This window comes from Bidens hawaiensis, unplaced genomic scaffold (genome assembly GCF_021521415.1).
Source record: "Bidens hawaiensis isolate Kalapana, Puna unplaced genomic scaffold, B.hawaiensis_p1.1 tig00007840_1, whole genome shotgun sequence".
Taxonomy (NCBI): domain Eukaryota; kingdom Viridiplantae; phylum Streptophyta; class Magnoliopsida; order Asterales; family Asteraceae; genus Bidens; species Bidens hawaiensis.
In genome coordinates, this window is record NW_027491543.1 from 629,396 (window position 1) to 656,746 (window position 27,351).

Sequence of the window (27,351 nt, forward strand, 5' to 3'; positions counted from 1 at the left end):
CCATTAATTGAGTAACAGAGTAGTGTAAACATAATGCATACACCAATACATATATCAGTAGCCATGGATAACACATGCAATGTAATCATCAATTCATACATTAAATTAATTTCAGTTGCCCATGCAGTAATATTTCATATAGTTTAATCATAAACACATATAACATACTATTAATGTTTTACTTATTTACAGTATCATTAGTTACATCGTCTTTCTATATCATTTTGGTAACGAACTACTATTACGTGAAATTATTTTGATGTAAGAACGTATAGTGTAGATGTGGTTACCGATTGCTATCATCTTTGGAGTTCTCGTTTATATATACGCGTAGTCGATGGTTTAAAATACCAAGAATGATATATTTTGCTTTGAAAATCTATTTCACTTTAAATATTTGTACTTTTGCTACACCATTTCGCAAGAGACGCAGAGGATGTTGGGCCACATACCTAAGAAGATATAGAGAGGATAACACACCAGAGTCTACTTGCACAAGATCTTATAAGCTTTTCTTGTCATGATCCTCCTTAGGTTTTCCTTAGACTCAGTTTTAATTAACATCGTTCGAAACTACACTCAATACCTGAGTGAGTCTTTTTGAGACAAAATTTCAACTATACATGCTGATTTTGACGGTTCAACCTTGCTAACACAAGAAAACCATTAAGGAGAAAGCCACCACAGTTGAAAATCTCTCATTGAATCAGGTTTCGAACATAAAACCATAAATATATCAAGTATTAACCATCACACGTCTCAAACTCTCAATCTATATTTATAATAATAAATATTAAGTAAATAATGATATAATAATAAGAAAAAAATATATTGGTGAGTTATCATCTGATCATCAGTCCAAGTTGAATCCATTTTCAGCCTCCCTCTCAAAAAAAAAAGTAAAAAAAATAATAATAATAATAATAATAACAAAGGCCACCCCATTCAATGCCTTTAATCACTGGCTGAGTGGAATCTTTGAAGAAATAATTGAGAGAAATGAAATCATTTTGGGGTCAAGAACCAATGAGACATAGATACATAGACACCATCACCTCCACATTTCCATTCTAATTGACTTCTCTCCATCATTCAAATATCAAAAGTCCCTAAAAATCTGGACATCAGTGTCTTCACTTTCCTGTCTAATTGCTCAAAAATGCAAACCCCTCATAAAATTGGTCGGATCCTTTTTTTATTCTCCAAACTGGTCAATCAAGAAACAGTAGCCACGTTTATAATTAATATCTATGTTCACTATTCAAATAGGACTCAAAACAACCTCAAATTCGAACCAAACTAAATTCGAAATTTACGAATAATCCAACTTGTAATTTGAATTCCGCATAACCTATCCGATTTGAATAATCCAATTTTGCATATGTAATATATAGGTTTTGGGTTATGTCTAAGTTTAAAGATGTAATTTTCATCTTTATAATTTGCGGTTTTGAAATTTTTTATTCGGTTTATTTAAACAAACCAGAATTCTGATAACCTTATTTGAATCGTGTTTGAAAATTTTATTAGAATTCAATTTAAAATTTTCAAATTCGAATAATCCGAATTGGATTCGAAGAACACCCCTACTCCCCTAGCACTCGAGGGAGAGTGTTCGATTATATCATTAGTTTATGTTAAAGCCAAATATTAGGGTTTAGCTTTTAACTTAGAGATTGTTTCTCCTATGTGCCCATACATGATCTTGTATAATGGTAAAATACAACACACACATATATCATATCATATTCTGTTGCTGATTACATTTGATCAGTATCATACCCTAAATGAATGTATACAACCAGTGTTATAAAACTCGGGCCTAGGCGGGGATTAATTGTTATGTGCCCCTAGGCCGATAAATTTTTAGCTGATTGGTCCATTTAATTAGTAATTGGACCTAGTCGGCCTAAATCAAGTCAAACTGGACCAAATCGGCCCAGATCGAACGTTTTTTTTAAAGAAACAGTTGATACTTTTAAAAACTTTTGGAAGGCAAATGGGCCTGGTTTTAACCCGTTAACCCCAGATATTTGTTTTTCTCATTAATTTGTTATTTTACGTTTAATTGTTAAAGTTTTAACTACACTATGTGAACCTTCCTTCAAATATTTATGTGAACTTTTATATCTAATTTATCAAAATTACATATAAAAATTTCAATCCGATTAATACATGTTAATCAAGATTAATCGCTAGTCCCTACCCAACCCTTGGCTAGCGCCTAGCGAGTTTTACAACCTTGCAAATGATCCAACGTAACAATAAATAATAATAATAATAATAATAATCATGGGTTGCTTTCAAGATAACTAAGAGCTTTAAGATGACAGAGTTTCAAATAACATGAACAAATGGTAATGAGAAAATTGCGAAGATAAATATACCTGAGATTTGAACTATTTGTTTTTTTGTACACTACAGTTTAAAAAGGGTTGGAAAATACCAATCAACCAACCGTTTATTTTGAATTGTATAGTACCGCGACTCGGGAAGATGCTAATGCTTTGCACCTAACTGGCCGAATGGCTCTTCCTTGACGCGTAGGCTCGGTATGCTGCCATTACTACTACAGCTGTAGCAGCTCCGACTGCAAATTTGTAGAAACATTATATTATTAAAAAATACATACCAAACATTGGGTAATCAAACTTTCTAAGAAAATATCATTTTGGCACACTTTATATATATTATCTTATATACATATAATTATAAATATATGCAAACTTAACTGTATGTTGTATTAAAATAACTAAATAATAAATGATCCGAGCTCAAGATTCAAAAATTGTTCACGAGTCGAGTTCAAGCTTGGGCTTGGGCTCGACTCATTTTTTATCGTGTTTAAGGGGAAGTGATTTTTTTTTCTTTACCAGAAGCAAACATGAGGGAGTGATTAACAAGGCGGCGATATTGCTTCATGTTTCTTCCATATTCGGTTTCCGGGACACTCAAATGACATCGTTCAGCTGCGTTTACAATTCTCCAAAAGATATCATTCATCTCTCTTTTCTTGGCGCTAATACTGATGGGTGCGTCTATTTTCATCTCCTGACAAATCTAGAACAAAATTCAAGTGATTGTTAAATTTACATCATAAAACTTCAAATATTATTTAAACAATAAAGCTTTAATTACTGCTTCTGAGTCTCTGATTGCCATTGAGTAAGAATCCAAGTCATCCTTAAAAGCAATGAAGAGACATGGTACACCATAACCGGTATCTTCACCTCGCCTCGCTACATCCATAAGAAGTGCTGATGCTCTTTTTAAGGAATATTCATCCGAACTGTAACAACCAATTAGATATTCATTTTTAAATGTTTTTTAGACTTCTAAACAAGTGTATGAACGTACAACTTTTGTTTATGTAGGGGTATGGTACTAAACCCGGCTTACGACCTTAATTTATTATGTCTGGCTTATTTTATTATATGGACTAATACAATATTATTGGGCTGAGGGGGTTTTGTGGAGGTAACCCTAACTGGGCTAGGCCCATTAGGGTACCATGATGGTGGCCATGAGGCTCCCTATATAAGGAGGTCTCCACCTCCTTATTAAGGGTGGTTATTGTTCTCAATAAGAGCCACCACCATAACCATTTTTGTGTCTGTAAACAAGAGATCCTTGAGATTTCTTAGCAGTCACCTCCACACCCCCAAAAACCATTGCAGATCACAAGCTACCGGAGAAGAAGATCGAGTCGTGGTTCGTTCATCTCGAAGACCGGGGAACATCGTCATGGATCAGGTCAGATTCATTTCATGTTTCTACAGTTTACATTAGCATGAAGCTTACCTGTCGTAAACAAAAACCGCCACGTCACACGCAGCCAATGAATCTTTACTAGATAAAAACTGTTTGACATCATCTTCTTGAATTTCATGCAATATAAGAGTCTTCTTAGTTCCCTGATATAAAATGAAACTTGTTAAGACACCATTGTCAAGTACACGTATAAAACCACAATTGTTAATAATAAACACTCACCCGAAGTTGATCAACTGTATTGACTGTATAAGAATAACTGTCAGCTAAACCATGAGCATTTTGAAAAAGCCTGCAAGCAAACGTGTTTTATAAGATATAAACTCGGTTTGTGGAGATAATAATTTGGTTTAGAACATTTAGAAAAACGTTTAAAGAACAAAAGATTTTATAAGTTTACCTTCCGACAAACGAACTTAACAGGGTAGACTTGCCCGCGTTTTTGGGCCCAAACACAAAGCATTGATAAACATGTCTGTCTGATAGTTGCTTTTTGATATCTAAGGTTCTTTTCCTAGTAACACGGAGTGCTGTTTTAGGATCATTAGAGTATCCGAGGTATATCAGATAGGCTAAACTTTTCGATGGGTCCAGTAACGTCATTAGGTCCCACTGCAACCATGTATTTCATTTCTAAACTTAGTAAACCTTTTATATTTGAATATGTGTGTGTATTCCAAAGAACAAATGTTAATATAATTAGTAATTATATTAATACCATTTAAGTATTCAAGTTATCACACGTACCTGAGCGAGAAAACCAGAAAGCCTTATATCCCCAAATTCGTTTCTCTCCACGCTATTCTTGTAAGGTGCTTCATCCCAAGGACTGGAAAGAAAACATATTGCTTTAAAAATTAATATATATTAGTTTTAAAAGAAATGTTGACCTTGTAATTAGTCAATTGAGTGTCATAGCTAATAACAAAGTATAATATGAAAATACTTCATCCGAGTGTCCGGGCATTATAATAGGAACCATTAAAGAAAAAAAGAAAAACTGAACCTTTCTGGTGCAGTTGAAAATAGCTCATCAAGCTCAGAATCTTGTAGAGCTCCATCCTAGCAGGTGAACGTGTTTACATGTGAGTTATATGCATGTAAATCAGTTACAAATTTCAGTATGTGACCTTTACTTCCAAGACATATAATAGAGACAAATAACTTCAAAAACTAAAAATGACAAGAGTTTACTAGTAACTACAATGGCACTAGTTACATCACAACATTATCAGCAGGGTAATGGGAGTTTACTAATTTTAACATATACGAGCAAAGTTACTAAACAGCTACTGAAAAAGTTGAGTAAAGATCCTTAATGTAGTTAACAACCTTTGAATAAAAACTAAGAATACGTGTGAAAGAAAACGTACATTATTAGAATCAAACAAACGGAAAATCCCTATAAGGAAGTCCACAGCTTCACTAGTCAACTCAACACTCTACATGAAAACAACCGTTAAAAAATTATTATCAATATTGAATATCATATAGGAAATGCAAAAAAAACAGAAAAATTACTTGTAATTAAAAAGAGCATAACCTGGTCAGGAGCCTTTTTAGATAGATCAGGAAGATTCTCTTTACAGAGTTCAATGTCATCATTGTAACCGAATTTACGCAAGACAGCCCACGTGGTCTCAAGACGGCCTTTTTCAATAAACAAAGCATGAAGAAACAGGAATCCGGTTAGGGTAAGCCCACGATCATTGACCCCTTCCGGAACCCGCTCCTGCACAACTCTTTTAACCCCAACTATTTCAGCAGGTTGTAGAGGAGCATTGAAACACTTAACCTGTTATAAAAAAAAGTAGCTCGTTATAAGAAGAAAGTATTAAGACTTTCTTGTAATGGATTTATGGAAGATAACAGAAGACATGCTACCTGAAACTCATTCAACTCGCTATCATTTAATGCACTGTCCATATCATGATCACAAAGAATAAATATTCTTTTTAGTGCTCTTATGCATCGCGGTTTCAACGTTTGAGATTCTTGATCAAACAAGGGGGCTGTTGGATGAAGAACTGCTTTTTGAGCATAGTAAAATACCTCAGGTATCTACAAAACAAGATATAATAAGCTTTTGAATGTAATCACGAAACAAATTAGCGCTATGATGGAGAGGTTAAACTTGATGCAGCAAACAAAACTCCTGCTTTTTAACTTCTCCGGACGCGTTTTAGCGTTTTGACTTTCTGTATGATTTAGATCTTTTGACCAGAAATTCCATTAAACAAAACACAAAATAGCTTAAATATTTATGAAAAGGAAATTAATTAATACTGCATCAAGTAAAACATTTAAGTAGTAAAAGTACAGGGTTAACCTTTGAGTAAAAACTGGCAATAACACAGAAAATCAAATAATCTAATTATCTATTTACAGTAAGTAATATTATTGGACTTTATGCGTTGACAAAATTGCTAACTATAATCATTGATATTAAAGTCAAAACACAATAACATACCTGGACAAGATTAGCTGCAGAACACTCTATACAAGTTTCAATCTCTCTAAACTGTTGCATTATAGGAGCCATCACCAGCTCTAGACTCACCGGAAACTGTTCATCACGCAAATCTAGCTTGCAACCAACCACAACCACCGGAGCCTTCACCTATACATATATACATAAATCTAAAGACATTAATCAAGTGTCAGAATCACCATTTGAAACAATTAAATGCATATAACATCTAATTTTCTTTACTGTTTCATTATTAAATATAAATGAATAAGAAACCTTTAACCGACGAATTTCAGGAATCCAAAAAGTCTGAAGGCGATTAAGTGTTTCAGGTCTATCACAAGCATAAGTTATCACTACCGCATCAGCTCGCTTCAGTTCCTCCTCTAACTTAGCTTTACCTTCCAAACTACATTAACAACCAACACAAAAATTTTAACTAACCTATAACTTAATCAATGTAAAAAAAATCAAAACAAAACGTGTCGTTTAGAAAAAAAAAATCATTTCCGATATATTGGTTAAACGGGTCGTTTGCAGATCGACCTAAATGACAGTATAATTTAATCAATTAAATAAATCATAACAAAACGAGCCGTTTTAGAGAAAAAAACAAAAATAAATCATATTTTTTTAATAAATTTTAATAAATGAGTTAAGCGGGTCGACCTGAATTTAACTAACAAACAACACTATAATTCAATCAATTAAAAATCAATAATAAAACGGGTCGTTTTAGAAAAAAAAATCATTTTTTAATAAACCAAGTCGACCCGAATTTGTGTGTGCGGCTTAAAGTTAAAATCTTGGACTATGAATAATAATATGTATCGGGTACGTGTTACACATTTCAACCCGTCAACCACAGCCCGCAACCCGCAACCGCCAACCCGACACGATTGACAACCTCGATGCCGTATCGATGATCGTGACCGGAACGCCGTCAGGATAATAATCCGCCGGAAGCCGAGTCAGCGGAAGAACCGGAGACACGCTTTCAGGAAAACTCTCCGACGCCGCCGCCGCAATTAAGCTTGATTTACCGGTGCCCCGATCACCGACCACCGCCACGCGTACGGTGCTCCGGCGGCCGGAAACCGGTGCTCCGGTTACTGATCCACCTGACATTAATAAACAGCTACAAAAAGCAAAAATTAATAATCGATCGATTAATAATAAGAGTGAATTAGAATTATGATATGGGTTTAGATCGATTGCATGATGGTGATCGGTGTTAATGATTATATTTATTGTTTGTACAGCGAATGGAATGAAATCTGTTGATGGAGACTGTGCGAGGGGGTCATTTGGATGAATGGTTAATGTTTAAGGGGTGTATTTAGAAAGTAAAGGTTTCTTGGAGGTGTAAAGTGTTAATTGTGAATTGTTTTTGGGTATTTAAATAGCACGTGCGTTTTAAATTTGTTGAAATGTATGCTTTGTTTGCGAGTCGAATAAGTTCGGCTCGAATCGTTTACACCGCGTTGGTTTAGTCGATCTATTTTATGAATGGTTTTAAGTGATTCGGCCCGAATGGTTTACACTACGTTGGTTCAATCATCTATATGTATATATTTTAATTGATGATACGACTAATATAATATCCCATATTTGTTGGGAAAGAGAATGAAATCTTTTTTATAAGGAGTTGGATATCTTCCATATCATGACGCGTTCTAAATCCGCGAGGCGATGGTGGTTCATCCCGGTCAAAATGGACAATATTATGTGGTTATGCTGGGTTGTTACAATTAATTGGTGTATGTTAGCCAATGCTAGAGTTATTGTACAATGATAATAGTAAAGCACTAAAGTTTTTAATCGATAATGCTTTCAAAATAGCGCAGGGTCTTTAGTTGAGGAAACCTCAACCAACTAATAGTCATGCCTTTAGAATAGTCGAAGTTTTTAGAGCAATGGAAACTTCACTCAACAACAATAATAACAACTTTGGGCCGATGAACACCGCATCTCGCATGATATATTATAGTCCCACCCCCTACGGGCCAATTTCAGGCATCAACCTATGGGGAAATTGGTTATTACACATATATCAACTTATGATTGCATACATACAATGACAAAATTACTCTCTAAGTAGTATTAAACATATATACCTTCACTTTATTATGTAACTGCTATGAATCCATGACTTTTATTAGTGGGGCCAAAATGAGTCAAAATAGTTACATCAAAACTTATATTAACAAGTTAGCAAAAGTATGGATTCATTGTATAATGAATTAAACGAGTCAAGAGGCGAGAAATCGGGTTAACATGATGCTAGCCGTGAGACAAACTCGTTTTAACGGTTCTGAACCATTGTCGCGTATCGCGACGAGCAATAAACGGAAGGATTCACGTAGCGCGACCTAAAAAATTACGGGATAAAACCTAAGATTGTTGCGCTACGCGATGGGCACTTGTGTATCCAATGTGTCCAATTTTTCATAATTTTGAAATTTGACACATTTGGTTCTTGGAGTTGGATTTAGATGCCATAAATGTACAAAATACATGAAATGAGACTTGGGGTTGAATTTTAAAACATTATAAATAATAAACATCATTGTAAACATAAGCAATATAATGAGCATAAATACTCGATAAATTCACTATTTTTATTATATATAACAGAAGATCCAAATTACATCGAAATGTTAAACGGTTGAGTTTTTGGGTTTGTAAATTTACGAAGGTCACAAATAAACTATTTTTCTGAGCATCTCAATGGCGAGATTGAATACCCAGATTGAATCATAGTTCTCGCCGCCTGCCTTGAACTATTAGGAGGGGTGGGCCACATGCTTCACATAAGCTGCTAGGTTGTATGATAGAAGAACACTCAACATAAAGATCTCCATGTGAAATATTCATTTTCATTGGAGATATTTTTGTAGTATCCATGACCAACAACTATCGATTTTCCACTCGTTGTTAAGGTGAGAGTGTCAAGCCCGAATTCTTATGGCGCCCTACACAAGCATTGCTGAAAAGGAGGGAATGGGTAAAGCTACGGGTTAAAAAACTTTGACCCTTCTTTCTAAATGGGAGTGGCAAAGGCAACTAATCTTGTCACTTCGTCCTTGCTCATTCCCGTTAGACCGAAGCCTTTAGCCATTCCTTCTGTGTGCCTGCTCACGCTTCGCTAACCTATCGCTTGGTATTTGTCGTGCCATGAGGCATGACCATGGAAGCAATGAAATGGAAAAAAAAAATTATTAATTTAAAATATATTTTCTAGTTATATTTACCTCATCAGTTATGTAGTTGGATTATCTTTTCTATCCGTTTGAGTTTTGCTTCTATAGAGAAGATGTGGCACTCAAAATGATAGTGTTCGCAAGGCATACTGATGATGCCCCATTACTGACTTGTTCGAAGACCAAAAAGCGCAAAAAGACTATATAAGGGAGACGTGATCCTAACTGACCCCGACCTCCGGCCTCGTTCCCACTTCCATGTGCTCCAGCCTCCACATCAAAAACCAGAACATGTTTTAGTTTCTATTATGATCGGCGATCGTTGATAAGAAAGAGCTAAATGGCATAAGCAGAAACGCTCTCCCCGCAAACCATTTTTTAATTGGGTTAGTTGGTTTAAACTTTAAACATGGCATTGGGCTTTTATTAATGATTCAACAAGTATTGACTATTGAATAATGGACTATGTCTATATGAATGGGCTAAAACAATAGGCTTAATTTTTTTAATGAGCCTAAACTAATTTTTTTTCTTATTCCTGTTATTTAGCTTTTATTCTAATTATGAGATTTTGTATTAACAAATATAAATTTAAAAAATTATGGCCCCGAAAAAGAGTAGGCCCTATGTGGTTGCCACCTGCACAAGGTCAGGGCCGGCTTTGTATAGCGCCGTTTCGAATTATTGAACGATTAAACCAAAATCGATTAACATATGGAATTATTGATTATACAATAGATTAACTCTTATTTAATTTGCAATTCATAATACTTGATTATAGCGCCGTTTGGAATCAGATCAAAATCAACAACTAGATACCCTTGAATGTTTTGAATCACTATTAGGGTAAAGTATATTGATACGGCTTGTTTGTAAAATAGATACGCGTCATGGGTTATAAAATTAGAAAACAGGTCTATGTAATGCAGTATTTTTTTTTCTAATTTAAAATATTAGATAGATCATAGATATTAGATTTATAAAAGGAGAACAGCCTACATGACTCCTATGTTGACCCCCTAAAAAAGGGGATAAGTGTCCAATAGCAACCCTTGGTAGAGTAGTAGATGTTTTGTTTCCGATCCATGAAAATTACATATTATAACAACATGATCAATTCCAAGATTAACACACATTAAAAAAAAAGACTCCGGTACCCATAAGCTACATTTTGGAAAGTGTCACATGTCACCCTTATTCTTAAATATTTAACGCACTAGTCTTTAATCTTTATACACACAGACTATTAGTAAAAATCTTGAATGTTGGTGGGAACAGTTCCCTTTAAAATGAAAGAAAAATACAACCATTTCATAATAATATACGTAGCTATCGTCGTTGCAGAGCATGTGTCAGATATTCTTCAGGCATGTTTTATCAGTCGCACAACACTTCAAAATTCATGAACAACCGTGAATAGAATTATACTCAGAAGTTAGCTGATAATTTCATAATTTCTCTAACCTATACTATCTTAAAAAACTTACAATGTTTTGTCACTTGTCACTCCCACTTAATTCTCATAATTTGAAACCAACTAAATTCCTAAAATCATTCATTACCCTTTATTAGTTAATTGATAACAATTAAAAATTAATTTCAAGAACGAAAATAACTATATATACTTGTTTTAAACATTACAGTATAACGACTGCTTCTTAAACAATGTATGATAAGTTTATCGTTTTTACTTTTTAGTATTTTTTTTAATTATTATATATTATTTTTTTATCAATTACCCTCGTGAGAACTTCTTTATAAAACGATGTAGCTGGGCTTGGGTCAGCCTTTATGCTCTAATAAAATAAAAAGCCTAATAAGCCATCAACTTTGTGTGGTTATTTTGGTTGGCCCAATGCTTTTCAGATCCAACCCGGTCCCGTATCATTCTTTGTCAATTGAGCCCTTCAAGGATAAGCCTAAGTTATCAAATATCCTTTTCGATTTTTCTAGTGTTCAGGCTGAGTTGTGTTGTTGATAAACAGATTGGTTCATCAGTGGCCGTTGGTGAATGATCGTCACTAATCTGTTAATGATATAGTCACAGTGATCCACCTATAACATTCAAAGGTGAAAGTTGATCAGTCGGTGATATCGTTTACCACACATGGTTCCCCACTAAAAATTTCCGATAAATCATTCAGGAAATAACAACAAATTTTATGACATATTTTAGTTTTGAAAAGTGGGTGAGTTAGCTTTATATTTAGTAATGGTCATATGAATGAGAAGTTGAAATATAGGAAGCCTACCTTATTATATCCATGTTATAAATATATCTTGTGGGCTCCACTTTACTAAACCAAACCTTTTGAAGGTGTTGTTGGGTGGGTGTTGTTGTGGGTGGTTGTGAAGGAGAAGGAACACTTGTAGGCTGTTAGTTTGATCTCAACCATGTATCAACTATCATGTGCATACATCAGTTCTATGTTCCTTGAATTTGTTTACCTAAATAAACATTACATACTTGGTTGGTTACCCCTAAAGGAAATGTTTTACAATGATCATATAACCAACTTAATGACTTTCAAATTTTGGTGATGAAATTAGAAATCGAATTGAAGTTGGTTATACAAAATAATATTTTATTTTATAAATTGTATCTTTGTTAGAAACAAACGAGTATTGTTAAAAGTTTTATTACGCGCCTCACCATTAATTATAATTAGAAATCTTATACATACCCGTCGGGTTTCTACTGGGTAATTACCCGTTACGTATCGAGCAAACCTACATTTTTATTTCCTGATTTATGGCAGAAACTATAATATACAACTGCTTATGAGTTCGTTCACTAGATATAACAACTTTTTTTTATTAAACTATTTGTATAAAAAAGACATAAACCTTTTGGCTTTACAACTAAAAGGGTAGTTTAAGAATAAAAAAAACAGATGAAACATAATTAATGTGTTAGCTACAATAATGGAAAGGATAGAAACAACCATACGTGAGGAAATTAACTGTGAAATTAACGTTTTTATTTAAAAAACGTGAAGAGGTTCACCCAACCCAAAACCAACCTATCCATATCCCCCACACTCCTTTCTATTTACTTCATTATCTCTAAAATTACAATTCTACCCTTACCAGTTTTAGCATATTATACCTATCAAAATAAAATTAGACATGAGTATGAACAGAAACTGAATAGTTGAATTAGTTGATTGAGAATAAATTTAGGATGCGGTGGGTTGTTTATGTTTATACTTTATAGCCAGTCGAAACTGTTGAGAAAATGATTGTCTAAGTTGTATCAACTTTCTACAAATTGTAAAGATTAATGTGTAAAATACAATGCTAAAAGAAATGTATTATTAATAAAGTTGTCATTAAGTAAATAAATAATTTAGTAAATTGTAAATAATTAAATATTAAAACACATTTTGGACAACATTAAGTTAGAACGTAGCAAGTTATAAACACATTTCGTTTCACCTGGTCTAAAAAACTTGTTTGCTAACAAAGAAATAACCCAATCGTGACGATTATTTTTTATGATCCCTTAAAAAATTTGTCGATTCATTTAAGTCCAACTCATGAGTTTGCAAGCAAATTGACACTACTATTTAGCTTCAACCAACCGTCATGGTTCAAAAATTTGTGTGCTATGTCTAGTTCATTTATGTCCTGTCCATCAACTTATAATCGAACCGGCGTAATAAACATTTTTTCGGTTTGACCGATCGGAGTTCAATCTGGTCAAACTTAATTGACCCTTCTACTTGGTGAAGGACCATTAGATTACCAACTTTTGGTTTAAAGTTGTAGATAACAAAAAGAAAAAAACAATAATTAAAAAATATACATAAGGACAATTATGGAAAGTTGTTTAAAACTTGAATACAAAAAATAATAATTTCCGGAGAAAATAAAGGAACAGTGTCTGTGTGTCACTATATAAACAACAGCCTTCTTTCCTCAAATTCTCATACTCATATATAAAGGGTGGCAACTATAAGTAGTTACATTGCAGGTCTAGAGTTGGAAATCCACATTCCCTCTAACTTCTCTTCTCCCAAATTCACCGTCTCCAATCGCATAAACACATCGATTATGGCTCAACAAGCGCATCAAATCGTCGAGTTTCATGACTCAGGATTGCCATGGCTTCCTACTTGCATTCTCAATGATGATACCGAAGCATGTGGAGATTCCGGACAAGACGAGTATCGCTTATTTTCAAAGGTATTACACGCTCTTTCGGATTTGATTTATGTTTGATTTATTTTTTTGAATACGCTTTTGGATTTATGTTTGAATTTAATGTAATTGAATTAATATTTGAATTATCGTCATATATGCATAATAATACTAAGTTAAAAATATAAAACTGAAAAGCAGTGATTACATTTAATCATTTGAGTTCGTATAGATAGATTTTAATTAGGCGAATATTAGTTTGATTTAAATAAATCGCGCTAATGTATGATAACTGAAACAATAACAGCGACGGAGCGTTGTCAATGGCGAATTGGAAGCATTTGGAGAAGACGATCTTCGTTTTAATTATACGGTAAGCACACTTTTAGTTTTGTTTTCAATGTTTTCAAAACCAGACTAGACATCAAACCGGACGCCTTACAGGTTGTGGGCTTATATGCTGTTAATATTAACAGGAGAGCAATTATAACTATAAGCACAGACATCAACCTCCGCCGGGCCGGAAGTCGCGGGCACAACCTCCTCTTCTGGCGTCACCACCACCGGTAATTATATTTGTACACGATATTAATTTGTAACACACATGCACAAAGCATGGAGAGAGAATTCATATAAAAACTTCTAATTGGGTGATTAGAATAAGTGATGATAATATATAATCTAGCATTTATTGTGAGAATTCTATCAAATATAGCAGTCATGATGTCAACTCTTGTATAAAATAGTCAACTTGTTAACTGACGAGATTTATACATCCAACCTAAAAATTTGTTAGGGTATTTAAGAATATAAAATAACGTATATTCATATCATTTTTAACTGTCGTTTAGCCGGTGTGTTGCAACTTGCAAATTGTGTTAATAAGTATGAAATCAAATATAAATAAATCAGCACCATAAGTTGAAAGATTCTGAATTCTTCCAATTATGTTATAGCACAATATAGAATGTGAAAGATTCCAGATTCCAGAATCTCATTGACCAGTTACTACATGAAGTTGGCATCAAATTATCAATGCACTTTTATAGTATCGTGTGTGTACAATGTCTATACAATTATACATACTTTTTATTTATCTATATCTATACTATATATAAAGCATGAGTGAGGGACCTCTTAAATTTTAAGAGGTACCAAACTTGTTATTTTTAGTACAAAGTATAATGCATAAAATTAAGACATTTTAGGGGCAATTTTGTATTTTGACAATTTTGTCTTTTAGCAAAATTTTATGGTTTATTTTTAATTTATTCAAAAATAAATACAAGTTTGGTCCTTTAACTTTAATCACATTTTGTTAATTTATATAATAGTTACATATATACCCCTTATTTTAAACCAACTACCCCGACGACGTTTAAACGTTTATAACTTTTTCACATGCTAAAATTTTTTTAAAACATTATACCATAAAAACGACTATTTTATTCTCTTTAATTTGAGTATGGTATTGCTATACTTTTTTCATTCAAAAACTTAACTTGTTACGTGATTACTATTAAAGATCGGCAAACGAATCGGGCGGGTTCGGTCGTTCGGGTCATGGGTCTAAAAGGTTAAGGTTGGAATGAGTCGATACAAAAAAAGTTAATTTGGTTTGGGTCAGGACGGGTTTGGGTTGAAAGGAGTCGAGTCATAACGAATTTCAGTTAGAAAATTATCAAGCGGAACGGGTTGCGGGTCAAGACGAGTTCAATGTAGCGTTAAGTGCGCACCAACACCTGACTGAGCGTGCACAATCGTTGTGTGACGTGCTTACTAACACCGGTTAAGATTCCAATGCCGCAATACGAGTATAATATCGTCGGGTTACGCGCGTATTATTATGAAGTCACGCACATACAGAGACAGTAACACCGGTTACGCATCCGATGTCATGCTTGCGTGCATACCTCGCCGCATCGCGCGGGCACGTAGCTAGTTTATTTATAATTGTGAGTGAATGGGCCCACATCTCCGTTTGTGAGCGCTCATGCCAAAGGGGCAAAGCCTAGTCCTTGTCACAAGCGGCTGGTGTTTGTGGCATTGGACTAGGAATGGTCTTAGTTATTTTAAAAGAATCGCGTCTTAGTTTGTTTGTTGTGTAAAGAAAGTTGATTTAGACCGTTTACATTGTACATAGTAATTTATATATGGAGTTGCTTGTTCAAAAAGAATATGAACTCGAATTTTGGTGTAAATGTTAAATAGTTTTATTTTGTGTTGCTAGCATTGGAAGAATTATTCAAAACCGGATCAAAAGACCAAGTATTCCACAAATTGGGCAGCTGGAGGACCTGGTATGCAAGCTATGTTTCTAGTTTCTGGCCAAAGATCTTGTGGTACAGGAGTTTTTCTTCCTCGTACAGCAGGAACCGAAGCCGAAAAACCTAGAAAACCAGGTAAATTCTTGTCTCGATATCATCACGATATGTCATAATTGTTTCTTTAGAACCATATTAAACTAAAGAGAGCTTTTAAATCGCTAGAAATTATATACTAATAACTTTTAAGTCACAAAGTCGTCTCGTTTACTAATAAGGAGCTCAGTTTCGATTATGTTTTATTTAAAAGACTGTTGTAATGAACACATCCTATACTTATTATATATTAAGTATAAACTTTAATCATATTTATATTTTTTAATCATTATATCCGAATTAATTGCTTAAATAATATAAAACAGGCTGTAAAAAAATAATATACAACAGAAATTTTTTTTTTTGGTGTCCCAACCAGAGTCAGTATTGTATGTCTTAAATAACCAATTTTAAACTGAACATATCTTTGATGGTTATTTTCAGCAATTGCTCCCATTCTCCTTCCATCTCGTGTTGTAAAAGCTTTGAACCTCAACGTACACGAATTAGGCTTGCAAATCAAGCCTCAAGGTACACATATATTGGTTTTATTTGAATCTTATATATCTAATATTAACCTTTTGTAAATAATCTCCATTCATTACCGTACCATTAACGTCGCATGTTTTTTCTGGTTATTTCAGAGCATAACAATAATGTGATGGGATTAGAATGCGATCAGATTAGACCTAAGAAGAACAGGGATGTGTCGAGCCCAACATGTGTCATCTCTCAAAACCGAAGTTCTTCACCTGAAATATTTCTCCCGAAAGAGTGGACTTACTAAAGAAAACAAGAATTTATTTAATTAATATTCTCGATTAAGTGATCATCATTCATTAATCATGTATCTGAATCAAATAAAGATCAGTCCCATTGTTAGTTGAATATTTTCTCATAAATTTGGTATCGAATAAATGCTATCATCTTATTCTTGTTAAAATTCAATTGCGTGTTTATTCGAATGTTGGGATCCATATAATGCTTTCAATTCAAGGGGCAAACCTAACAAGTTAGTAGCTTTTAAAACAATTTCTGAAATAAAGAATATGATAAAGTGGCAATTAACTATTAAGCAGTAGTAACTTAGTTAAGTGGTAATAATGCTTGGCACTAAGTACCAACACAGAGTAGTGGTAACTTTCTGATGAAGTTTCTATTGAGGTTCCTACTGGTAAATGAATTCTTTTGTTCTGTTTAACATATAAATTTTTATATTGAGGTTTCTACTGGTCGAATTGGGCTTGCGGGATTAATGTTTGGGCCTTTGGCCAACAAACAACTTGTAGATTGAGATAATCTCTGTGATTATAGGAGATGTTAGTTGGTCACGAATAATCGTTTGGGACGGTTATCACAAAACCGTCACCTCCCATCCAACGCAACACTTCATTATCTATTTAAGGCTTGTGACATTACGATTGTACATACTGATTATTGTGGAATAAGAAGTTTGTTTATCAAGTTACTATCACATTCATAGTTTTATCTTGTTCTTTATTTTACTTCTTGTGATTGATCATTATGGTGTCCAAGAAGAATCAGTTGTACCGGATACAATTAGATCAGATGGCCTACAGACTTTACTGTAATAACATAATTACAGGAGCAAAACTAGCTACTAATTAAGGGAAGTGAATAACAACAGTTGACCGGATAATAAATGTACAAGAATATGTTACAAAATATGTTTTACTAATACGCAAAACGCGTTTAAAACGTGTGAACAACTGAAGACAGACCAATGGTGAAGATATCTTTGCAATACACTCACGCGTTTGGATTTTTTTTTTTTTTTTATATAACTTAAACTTGAGAAAACCTTGTAAATAAAAAGTACTCATTCTATCTTTGCAAGTAAGCTTGCGAGTTCATTCTTAATAACAATTTTTAGAGTATACTTTAAGTTAACTTTACAGTATCTTTTTACCCCTGGAATAGTAGAAACTCTTGGAATAGTTAGCCTGATAAATATATGCTATTCAACATTCAAGGAAGGTATTTCTAACTCACTGATTGTCTTTATCCTATACTCCCAATTTTCTCAAAAATGATCTTGTTTTAGGTTCTTCATAAGATATTAAAAGTCACATGACAATACAAATACTCTTCATCATATAAATGTTGTTGGATCCACCAACAACCTTTGTTTTCATTCTTAAAACAACAATACATATATATATTTTTACAATTGAACTAAAAGTAATTATACATGTGAACATAATACAACATTTCTACTTCAAAATTTCACAAACATGACTCATAAATTGTCTAGATAGTTACAACTTTAATATAACAAAACCTAATCAACCATCATGATTTGGGTTTTGTGAAGTGACCGTACCGTAATTTTCCATGCTAAAAAGCTCTTCATAACGTTTCTTCAATGACGACCGACGTCTACAATTTTGCATCGCGAATTCCCATCCACCATATTCACCTTTTAGGATCTGTAAAACCTGTATATACATTATACCGCGGTTAAACATGGTTAAATGCTGCTTGATACAAGTCAAGCTTCATCTGAAAGATTATATTATACATGCCTGGTTCATATCAGGGCGTCGAATGGATGATTGCTGTATGCATAAAGAAGCAGCCAAAACCGTTAAATGCAATTGTCGGGTGTTACAATGATCAACGATCGCAGGATCAACGAGCTCTCTAACATTATTCTTTCTCAGCAACGGTTTTGCCTGTTTAAGTAAACCAAATGTTCCTTTAAAATTAATATTTCAAACCGTGTCAAAAAGTTAGATGAACAGAAAACAGGTCAAGTTGAACTACTTTTTTGATCATGCCAAACGGGTCAAATGTTTCTAGTCAACCCAACTTTGACTTGTTTCAAACAAATATAAAAGTTTACATATTTTGACCCGTTATTCAACCCACCCAACCCAGCCCATAATGCCACCCCTTTGCGGGTTAAATAGAGGACGAAGTGACGAACAATACCCATAAAACAAGACTTTGTTGGGAATAATCGAGAGCTCTACGACCGCTAATAAGCTCCAACAAAAGTACACCAAAGGCAAAAACATCAGTCTTTTCATCAACGATTCCGTGCATCAAATACTCTGGAGCTAGATATCTACACAAAATAGTAAAATTATGAAATTTAATAATCACAATACTAGTATGATACAGCTATACAAACTTTACAAACAGTAATGAAATGTACAAACCCGAATGTGCCTTCGAATCTTGAAACCGTATGATGTGTCCAATGCTCGGGCAGCCATTTCGCTAGCCCGAAATCACAAATCTGAAATGATAATGGTTGCTATTTGACTGTTTGTGTACAAAACTTAAAAAATCACACACTGATAGTCACATATTTTTCTACTTTTAGACTAAAGTTTGTGACTTAATGAATGTAATGATGAGGACCAAATAGAATAATTGAACAGTTTGTGTTTTAAATAATAATAACAAAGGATTATGCTGTTTTTACCATTTTTCTCAATTTATTATATATTTATATTTTGATTATTTAAGTTGTACAAATTAGTTAACCAAAATACAAATCCAAAATTCCAAACCGGTATGTTAACTAACTAACTATTAACGAAATAATGGGCTAGAAAAGGGCCGACTGCAATGGGCCAGACGTTGACTTTTGGATCCAATTTCCCTCACACAAAGTCTCAATTTTGACCTTAAGATGATTTTCCAAAAACTGTCATTTACTGATTATGTTCTCTAAATAGTATGTTTTTTATTTTGTGTTTCTGTTCTGTCACAAACACACCAACAAATGAAAATAAGGCTTTACTTACTTGAGGCTCAAAATCCTTTGTAAGCAATATATTTGCAGCCTTAATATCTCTATGAATGATTCTCCTTTGACATCCCTCATGTAAATAAAGCAAACCTTCACCTGTCCCTAAAGCAACTTTATACCTAATGTCCCAATCTAATTTCTCCTTCAAAGCTGTCACAAAATTGTATAATTCAAATTTAAGCTTTAACCCTTTACTCCCTTACACTTTAATATCAAGAAACAATAATTAACGGGCCGGTCTGGGCCCACAATTATAATAATTTAGAAGTTATAATTATTACTAACCATGAAGCCATGAAGCTAAACTACCATTGGGAGACAACTCAAGAACAAGATGTAACCCTCCATCAACACCATAACCGATTAATTTGGCTGTGTTCGGATGGTTCACATGAGCCATGATGCCTAGCTCGGATAGAAAGCTCGCGGTTCGTTCATCGATCGGGCCTCGTGTGAGTTGTTTCACAGCAACAAGTTGGCCATTTTTAAAAACTCCTTTGTACACCTCAGCATAACCTCCTTTTCCAATCATGTTTTCTATAAAATTTGTAATGTGATTAATTATGTGATGTATAATAGTTAGAATCAAATAATCCTGTAATTTTAATAAAACATGGTATTTGGTAAATTCTTGTTATGTCAAGAACTAATAAGTAAAATTAGGTGTGGCGATTCCGGATACAACCCAAAACACAGACACAACAGGTCTTGTTCGGGTTGGTCTGTTTAACTGATTTATTAAGCGGGAAATCTTCGGGTCGACATGTTAAACCCATTAAAGTTAACAGGCCATGTTCGGGTTGACAAGTTAAACCCGTTTAATAAAAAAAGGCCATGTTTAGGACTCGTTTAATTAAACGGTTTGTATACAGGTTGACCTGTTTTAACCAATTTAATTAACACAGGTGGCATTCAGGTTGATTTTTTAACCCACTTATCAGTAAATAAACGGGTCGTTCGGGTTGACCTAATTAACCCGGTTTAATTAAATGGATCGTTATCAGACGGTGTCCGGGCAGGCTCATGAATTTAACCCGTTTAATTAAACAGCTTGATCCATAAACCCGTTTAAACTAGAATAAAAGAAAAAAAAATATAGTTGAGAAGATCAACCCGTCAACTCATTTATTACAACCCACCAACCCGTTTAGAACTCGATTAAAATTAATTTACAAGCCACCTACCCAAAACCCGCTAACCGAACACAATTTCAACCCCTAAATATTAAAACACATCCAGATAAAAAATAATCAAGATTGTCAAAAATCTTACCATTTGAGAAATTATTAGTGGCAGATTGCAACTGTGAGAATGTAAAGTTCTTCCAATGAGGCTTAAAATAACTCATATCCACCATTGGAGAAGGTGGAATCACAGGAAACTGTTCTCTAAAACTGCTACTTAATCTTCTTGATAATTGCAAACCACTAGTAATAGGATGCAAACACTTCTTAGATTTGCTTTTAATCAAATGAACAAAATCCATCCATTTTGAAAACTTTGAATCCTTTTGATGATCTTGATCACTTCCAGATGTGCTTTCTTTTGAGGAAACTGTATCAGATTCCAAACCCCTTAAATAATCCTCAAGAACACATGTGGGAGAATAACTGTCAACCTTCATCTTCTCCATATCAACAAATCTGCAATATTATAAATGGTAAAAACATATGAAAGTGCACAAACCCATATCCTTAATTGAACAAAGACACATAATTTTTCATTCTTTTTATAGAAGTGATGGGTGTCAGTTTGTTGGATCAAGACATGACAAGACAACCTATGAACCTTAGACAAAAGTTTTGGGAGGAAAAAAGATGTTTTGGTGTGTCTTTAATTTGATTTCTATGCTTTTTAAATATAGTATTTTAATTCATAAAAGTTTGTGAACATTGTTACGTAGAATATATATGTTACAAGTCCAATTTAAAGTGTAGAACTGAATAAACATTTGTACATGTTATTTTAACTGTCATAGTGTCATACATAAAACGGTTATATTTATCCGCATAATCATATCTCTTTATCTCTCCTAGCTACTATAACCAGGCATAACTGACCAGAAGTGTTTGATACGGTTTTATAGTATAGTCACGAGAAAACAACTATGGCATGAATCACCTAACTATTCATTAGCCAATTTTAAAGTAATAAACATCTTGGAAATCCATAATCAAAACATATAGATAAAAACACCAGAAATTTAAAAATAATTGGCAAGAGTTTGTAAAAATAAGGAACATAAATACATGCTATACCAAGGAATAAAACTAGATTAGGGTTTTTTTGGAATCACATGAAAAGTAAAAGGGTTAATAAATTTCCAAAAAAGGTATTAAATTGGTGCAGTAATCGAGGGAAGGCATTAAAATGACATCAGGGAGACAACACATGCACATGTACATCAGCACATGCTAGTAACTTGTTATTATGGATAAATGTAAAAAAGCATGATGCATATATATGTGTGCACATATAGATACATGAACATAAAGAGTGTAAAGTTGAATTTGAGGTTAAAGAATTAGTAAACATGAAGAGGGTTTGACCGACATACCATAAAGAAAAAGCTGAAGATTCTTTGTGTTTGTGTTTGTGTGTTGTGAAGATGTCCCAAAACAGAGGAGGGGGGAAACCCCAAATGAGAGAGAAAGAAAGAAAAGAGTGTTTAGAAAGAGAAAATGGTGAAAATGGAGTAAGGTGGAGAACAAGGCTTGTTGCAAATTAAGGTAGGTTTTATTGTATTTTCTAAAGTGAAAACTACTCGATTAGTGTACAGTGTTTTGATCATGTCACGTATAGCAAATTGATGTTCACAATTCGTGAATTCGTGATTACAATAATGTAAATTAAAGCGTGGAAAGATTCAGACCAATGTGTTGTTTGACACGGATCCTCTAAAGCGAGTTTCATGTCTACTTTTAAATGAACGTGTATGTTTCACACAGTAGTGGTTGTATTTATTAAAATGACTTGCATGCCCAAGATAACACAAAAAATTTTGGTGTTTCATATTATGGAAAAGAAGAAGTAATAACATAGGCCAATCTCCTAAAAGAGAAAATATGTTCTGCTCTGACTCGTGTCTAGTATTCTACTATTCTAACCAATTTTGGTAAAATAAACACCATGGTCAAGGTTACATGTGAAAGTGTTTAATATGGTGTTTCACGCACTTTTGGGCTATAACTTATTTCCTATAGTTAAGGAATTAACACATGAGAAATTTTATATACAACTTCAAGGTTTGTCCACTCGGCTATGTGAAAACTTTTATTCATTACCTTTTCAGGTTTCGTATTAACATAACTACTTTGGAAATTGATATCACATACAACTTAACTTAATTTTGACACACTTCGATTTATTGTAAAATAATCATGGAGAACACCAAATCCATTATTTATCAATTCTATAACTTATATTAAAGTGAAATCACTATGTACGGAGTTGATAAAATCTAAATTTCAGACACAATTATGTTTTCAGATCCGGCCCGGACGTCGACCCGGACGCCTTACCGGGTCAAAGGTTGGACCGACCCGGGAGGACAGACCGGTGTTTGACTCGGATGACGTAATAAATAATTTAAATATATATTTACATATATATACTTATATATATATAATTCATATACATATAAAAATTAATAATAACCAAAAATTATAATAATAACAAACTTTAATGTTTATCTATGATTTATATATTGTTTTTTAAACATATATGATATATGTTTGATCAATTAAGATATCAATGAAGCTTGGTTGGTTGGGTCATGGGTAATTATAAAAGTTTTCATCTTCAAAATGTCCTAGGTTCGAATCCCGGCATACACATTACATTTTGAATTTAATAAAAAAATTGGTTTTACTGGTTCACCCGTCGGGTCAACCGGCAAAACCGACCGGGTTTTTCAAAGCGGCCCAAATATACTAACCCGACCCAGTATAGGGACCGGGTCCCGGTCGAACCGGTCCGACCGACCCGACCGGGTTTCAAAACACTGCAATTACACAAGCCTTGTGAAATTTTGAAAGTTGAATTAAAATCTTGTATTGATGTCTGAGTTTGACACATGCCATGCGTCCATGCCACTAGAGTAAGTTTTTCAAAATCGTTTTCTATTTATGGATATAAAAGTTTGTGTAACAGAAACACCTTAAACAAATTTCATATTTATAAAATTCAATTCAATTTTTGACACACTTTGATTTGTTGCAAAACTCTCTTTCTCCTAAATAAAGGAGAATATCAAACTCATTATTTGTCAATTAATTAACTTATATATAAATAAAGTCGAATGTGTACAAATTTGATGAAAAATCATATTTTCATGTATTCTTCCGATGCAAAGCTTGGGAAAATTTAAAACTAGATTAAAATCTTATATGAATGTTTGTCCCATGCCACTAGAGTAATTTTTCATTTTTGGAGTCATTTTTTAACAATTTGTTCACCACCTTAGGTAAATATTACATAGTTCAATTTTGTTTGAACCAACATGTCGACTAGAGTAGAACTCCACAGTTAGCATGCTCAGCACCATGATGGGTGATCTCCTATAAAATTTCTATCCGGGCAATTAACTTATAAGAGCAAATCCTTGAGATCCTTGGTGACAAGCGTACACAAATGTTGGTAAGGAGAAGCCGAATGTTACAAATGATATAAGAGCCAATTTTGTTATGTTTAGTTTGGTGGGGTAAAGCTCATCGAACACGATGAGTCGGGGGTGTTTGTAACACCTTAAGAAAATTCAAGTTATATCCTGTCACAGGAGAATTGTTGAGCTATAAAGAACTCCATGCCTAAGATATCACCAACATATTTTTAGCATAATAGTAGTGGATTAGGAAAGAACTCCACAGTAAAGTGTGTTTAAGTGTAAGTGGTATAAAAAATCCATGATAAATGATTTCCCTATAAGTCTCCGCAATAACTATGCTAACAATTCTTACAAGCAAAAAATATGGTGTCACAATTTGTTTTTAACTAACTTGAATAATTCTATTAATTTGACGATCAGAAACAAAATTCTAACTATTTATTTCTAGATAAATAGTTATAGTTAATTACCCTCCTAGATTTCTTTGTAAAAATCAATTAAAGAAGCGAGAAAGTGTTGTGATTTCTGAATTAGGAAGCAATTACAAGTTTCAAAAAGGACTTCTTTAATAATTAATCAAGAAAATGATGGTTGAGTTGTGATTTGTGGAGTGACTATTACTCTAGTTATTTATTTAATTAATATTATATTAGATACACGCACAAAATATATACACACGTACCATACACGTGTGTGTCTTACAAAGGGAAATCAAATGATGTAACTCTCTCTCCAAGTGAATTAAATAAAAGAGGTTTTAAGTAGTTAATTTGATTATTGTAGGATTATTCTTTTTTTAATAACACCATATATGATATTTGGAAGATAAAAGAAGTCAAGCATCATAAATCGGATGTGTGAGGAGGGAGTTCAAACCTCACTATCACCAATTTATATGAGAGATATGAGGGATGACTCTGGCTTGCCAGGGTTCGAGTCCTGATCTCAATCGGTTTTACCGGCTCCTCGTTGTCGTGCCATTTGACGAGCGTGGGGGTCAGGTTTTATCTGGTGAATCCCTTAATAGGTGGACCGCTAGGGGCTCCGTCCGTCCGGACTAGTGGCCGGCTCGGGCTACCTTTAGCCAATGGGGGCCGCGTACGGAGTACCCGGCGTTACTTAATTGGTCGTTTTAAAAAAAGAAGTCAAGCATCAAAATCAAACACCTGTTAGCTATCACACATATTTTCTTACTCTTCATCATTCACCACGTCAGAGCGCGTTATTTCAGTTTTTCCTTCAACATTCAACCTCACCACTCAACTCATGTTATACTTCACTCCCTACCATTTCATATGTTTAAATTATTTAAATACATAAAAGAAATGAATATATAAAAGGAAAAATAATATGATTGAGTGAGATTGTGACTTGTGAGTAATGGGGTCATAAAATGGGAAACATGGGTGAGTTACGCAGTGGCCCTCATGCGCACCCCGTCACGCATGAGGAGAGGATGGGATGCTCGGTGTTTATGCATGGAGCATCATTTGAGCCATGTAGGCACCCCGTGTGAACCTCCGTAGTGTATACATGACATACTAATAGAAATATATAGAGAATTATAAAGTATTTTGAAAACAGTTTAAATATTGCATATACATTAGTAGAGTTTACATTATATTGATTCAAACAAGTTCAACTAGTAATTAATAAATAAATAATGTAAACATTAATCACTCACTGTCATAAGCCACCAGTCTCAAACTGACTAATTGATCGGTCAAAGTTGGATGCTTATGCTATATTGACTTTCAGTTAAGTTATGCAAAAATCTGGCCAAACTTCCATCCAAAATAACTACCATCCAAGTCCCAAGAGTATTCCACCCACAAAAACTAATATAAAGCTATTAAATATAAGTTTTTCAATTTTTTTTTCCATTTTTATATTAATTTATGTGTGATTAAATAATTTGATTTAACGAAGAATAAAAGAAAGATAAGAATCATGATGTTATGAGCGAATTCATGTGTGCATAAAATATATTCATGTGTTAGGATGATGAATAAAAACTCGAATTTAATCAAACAGTCATTTGCATAGTTAAATGTCAAATTACCTTCAACCCCCCCCCCCCCCTTCCCTTCCCTTGTCCCCCGCCCACACACTTTAAAACGCATGTGTGATGATTCATCAAATTGCCATTTGAGTTTGAGGTGTGGAATTTGACTTAGGGGGTAACGGCAGAACGGTAAAACCATATTATATTATTTGAAGAATGTTATACTTAAATAAATTATATGAGTGTTTAGGATCACAAGCCTGATCAAGCTCGTGTATGTAGCTTGAGATCGAGCTCGTTTAATGTCAAATTTATTTAGCAATTCCGGGTATCATACAATTTAAACCCCAGTTTTAAATAGTTATATGTTTTTTGCTGATGATGGTTACAAGGTGTCTAATGTGTTAACAATAATGAAGAATTCAAATCATAGTTAACAACGAAGAACACTAAGCCATAAACGAAGTGGTATTATTCAATCACTATTTCAAGAAATTGATTTAGGGTTATTACAGAATTAAGAAAGGCGAATTAATCAGAAACGAGTGAGTAATAAGAGAGAATTGAATTAGTGGTTCCAAGCCCTAGATTTTGATTATAACAACCTGATCTTCATCGCTGTAGAACTTTCAAGGCAAAGTTTTATCTTCACCCCCTAAACTATCACCAGTTGTACTGAGAAAACCAGAAGCTTAAAACGACAGTTTAAAGCAACTTTCAACTAATGACAAATATATGTACCCTTGAAGTTCTTAATTTTCTTTTAACTAACTTCAAAATCTTTAATTCTGCTCACCCGTAGTCCCACATTGACCAAGATCATACATATCACTATGCAAGTTAGCTTTAAACCGTTTTACATGTGGCATTAGGGAATGTGATTGGATTGACTAGAGGAAGATCTAATAAAGACTATTCTATGTTTAGAGCTCTAGAGGAAGATTACTTCATGCTTGAATTAATTCATTGAAAATATTGATATGTATGATCTTTTAAATTGTAAATATAT

The 27,351-nt window shown here is 33.7% G+C and overlaps 3 protein-coding genes across 3 annotated transcripts; 1 reads left to right on the forward strand and 2 right to left on the reverse strand.

The window, feature by feature from the left end:
- Positions 1-2,346: 2,346 nt before the first annotated feature.
- LOC143636241 (mitochondrial Rho GTPase 1-like) lies at positions 2,347-7,616 on the reverse strand. Its single transcript, XM_077103886.1, has 14 exons — positions 7,149-7,616; positions 6,518-6,650; positions 6,242-6,391; positions 5,656-5,832; positions 5,315-5,566; positions 5,145-5,213; positions 4,778-4,833; positions 4,519-4,600; positions 4,172-4,383; positions 3,994-4,063; positions 3,802-3,914; positions 3,139-3,289; positions 2,874-3,060; positions 2,347-2,590 (listed from the first exon to the last, which is right to left on the reverse strand). The coding sequence occupies exons 1-14, from the start codon at positions 7,367-7,369 to the stop codon at positions 2,514-2,516; spliced, it is 1,950 nt and encodes a 649-aa protein (XP_076960001.1). The 5' UTR covers positions 7,370-7,616; the 3' UTR covers positions 2,347-2,513.
- Positions 7,617-13,169: 5,553 nt separating this feature from the next.
- LOC143636242 (uncharacterized) lies at positions 13,170-16,795 on the forward strand. Its single transcript, XM_077103887.1, has 6 exons — positions 13,170-13,632; positions 13,895-13,960; positions 14,064-14,153; positions 15,818-15,989; positions 16,392-16,478; positions 16,592-16,795. The coding sequence occupies exons 1-6, from the start codon at positions 13,501-13,503 to the stop codon at positions 16,732-16,734; spliced, it is 690 nt and encodes a 229-aa protein (XP_076960002.1). The 5' UTR covers positions 13,170-13,500; the 3' UTR covers positions 16,735-16,795.
- A 1,351-nt stretch (positions 16,796-18,146) lies between these two features.
- Positions 18,147-22,361, reverse strand: LOC143636243 (receptor-like cytosolic serine/threonine-protein kinase RBK2). The gene is made up of 8 exons (XM_077103888.1): positions 22,289-22,361; positions 21,004-21,374; positions 20,017-20,268; positions 19,727-19,881; positions 19,133-19,212; positions 18,903-19,038; positions 18,494-18,643; positions 18,147-18,406 (listed from the first exon to the last, which is right to left on the reverse strand). Exons 2-8 carry the CDS (start codon positions 21,362-21,364, stop codon positions 18,254-18,256), a joined length of 1,287 nt encoding a protein of 428 aa, XP_076960003.1. The 5' UTR covers positions 21,365-21,374; positions 22,289-22,361; the 3' UTR covers positions 18,147-18,253.
- Positions 22,362-27,351: the final 4,990 nt, after the last annotated feature.

Excerpts from the sequence above, each read along its gene's own strand:
- LOC143636241 (XM_077103886.1), bottom strand. The coding sequence starts at position 7,369 with ATGTCAGGTGGATCAGTAACCGGAGCACCGGTTTCCGGCCGCCGGAGC. Across the intron at positions 4,384-4,518 it reads TTTCTGGTTTTCTCGCTCAG|TGGGACCTAATGACGTTACT; the intron begins GTACGTGTGATA and ends ACATGGTTGCAG. Across the intron at positions 2,591-2,873 it reads CTCCCTCATGTTTGCTTCTG|TCGGAGCTGCTACAGCTGTA; the intron begins GTAAAGAAAAAA and ends ACAAATTTGCAG.
- LOC143636242 (XM_077103887.1), top strand. The coding sequence starts at position 13,501 with ATGGCTCAACAAGCGCATCAAATCGTCGAGTTTCATGACTCAGGATTG. Across the intron at positions 13,961-14,063 it reads ATCTTCGTTTTAATTATACG|GAGAGCAATTATAACTATAA; the intron begins GTAAGCACACTT and ends TAATATTAACAG. Across the intron at positions 14,154-15,817 it reads TTCTGGCGTCACCACCACCG|CATTGGAAGAATTATTCAAA; the intron begins GTAATTATATTT and ends TTGTGTTGCTAG.
- LOC143636243 (XM_077103888.1), bottom strand. The coding sequence starts at position 21,364 with ATGGAGAAGATGAAGGTTGACAGTTATTCTCCCACATGTGTTCTTGAG. Across the intron at positions 19,213-19,726 it reads CAAAGGATTTTGAGCCTCAA|ATTTGTGATTTCGGGCTAGC; the intron begins GTAAGTAAAGCC and ends TTATCATTTCAG. Across the intron at positions 19,039-19,132 it reads AGATTCGAAGGCACATTCGG|ATATCTAGCTCCAGAGTATT; the intron begins GTTTGTACATTT and ends TATTTTGTGTAG.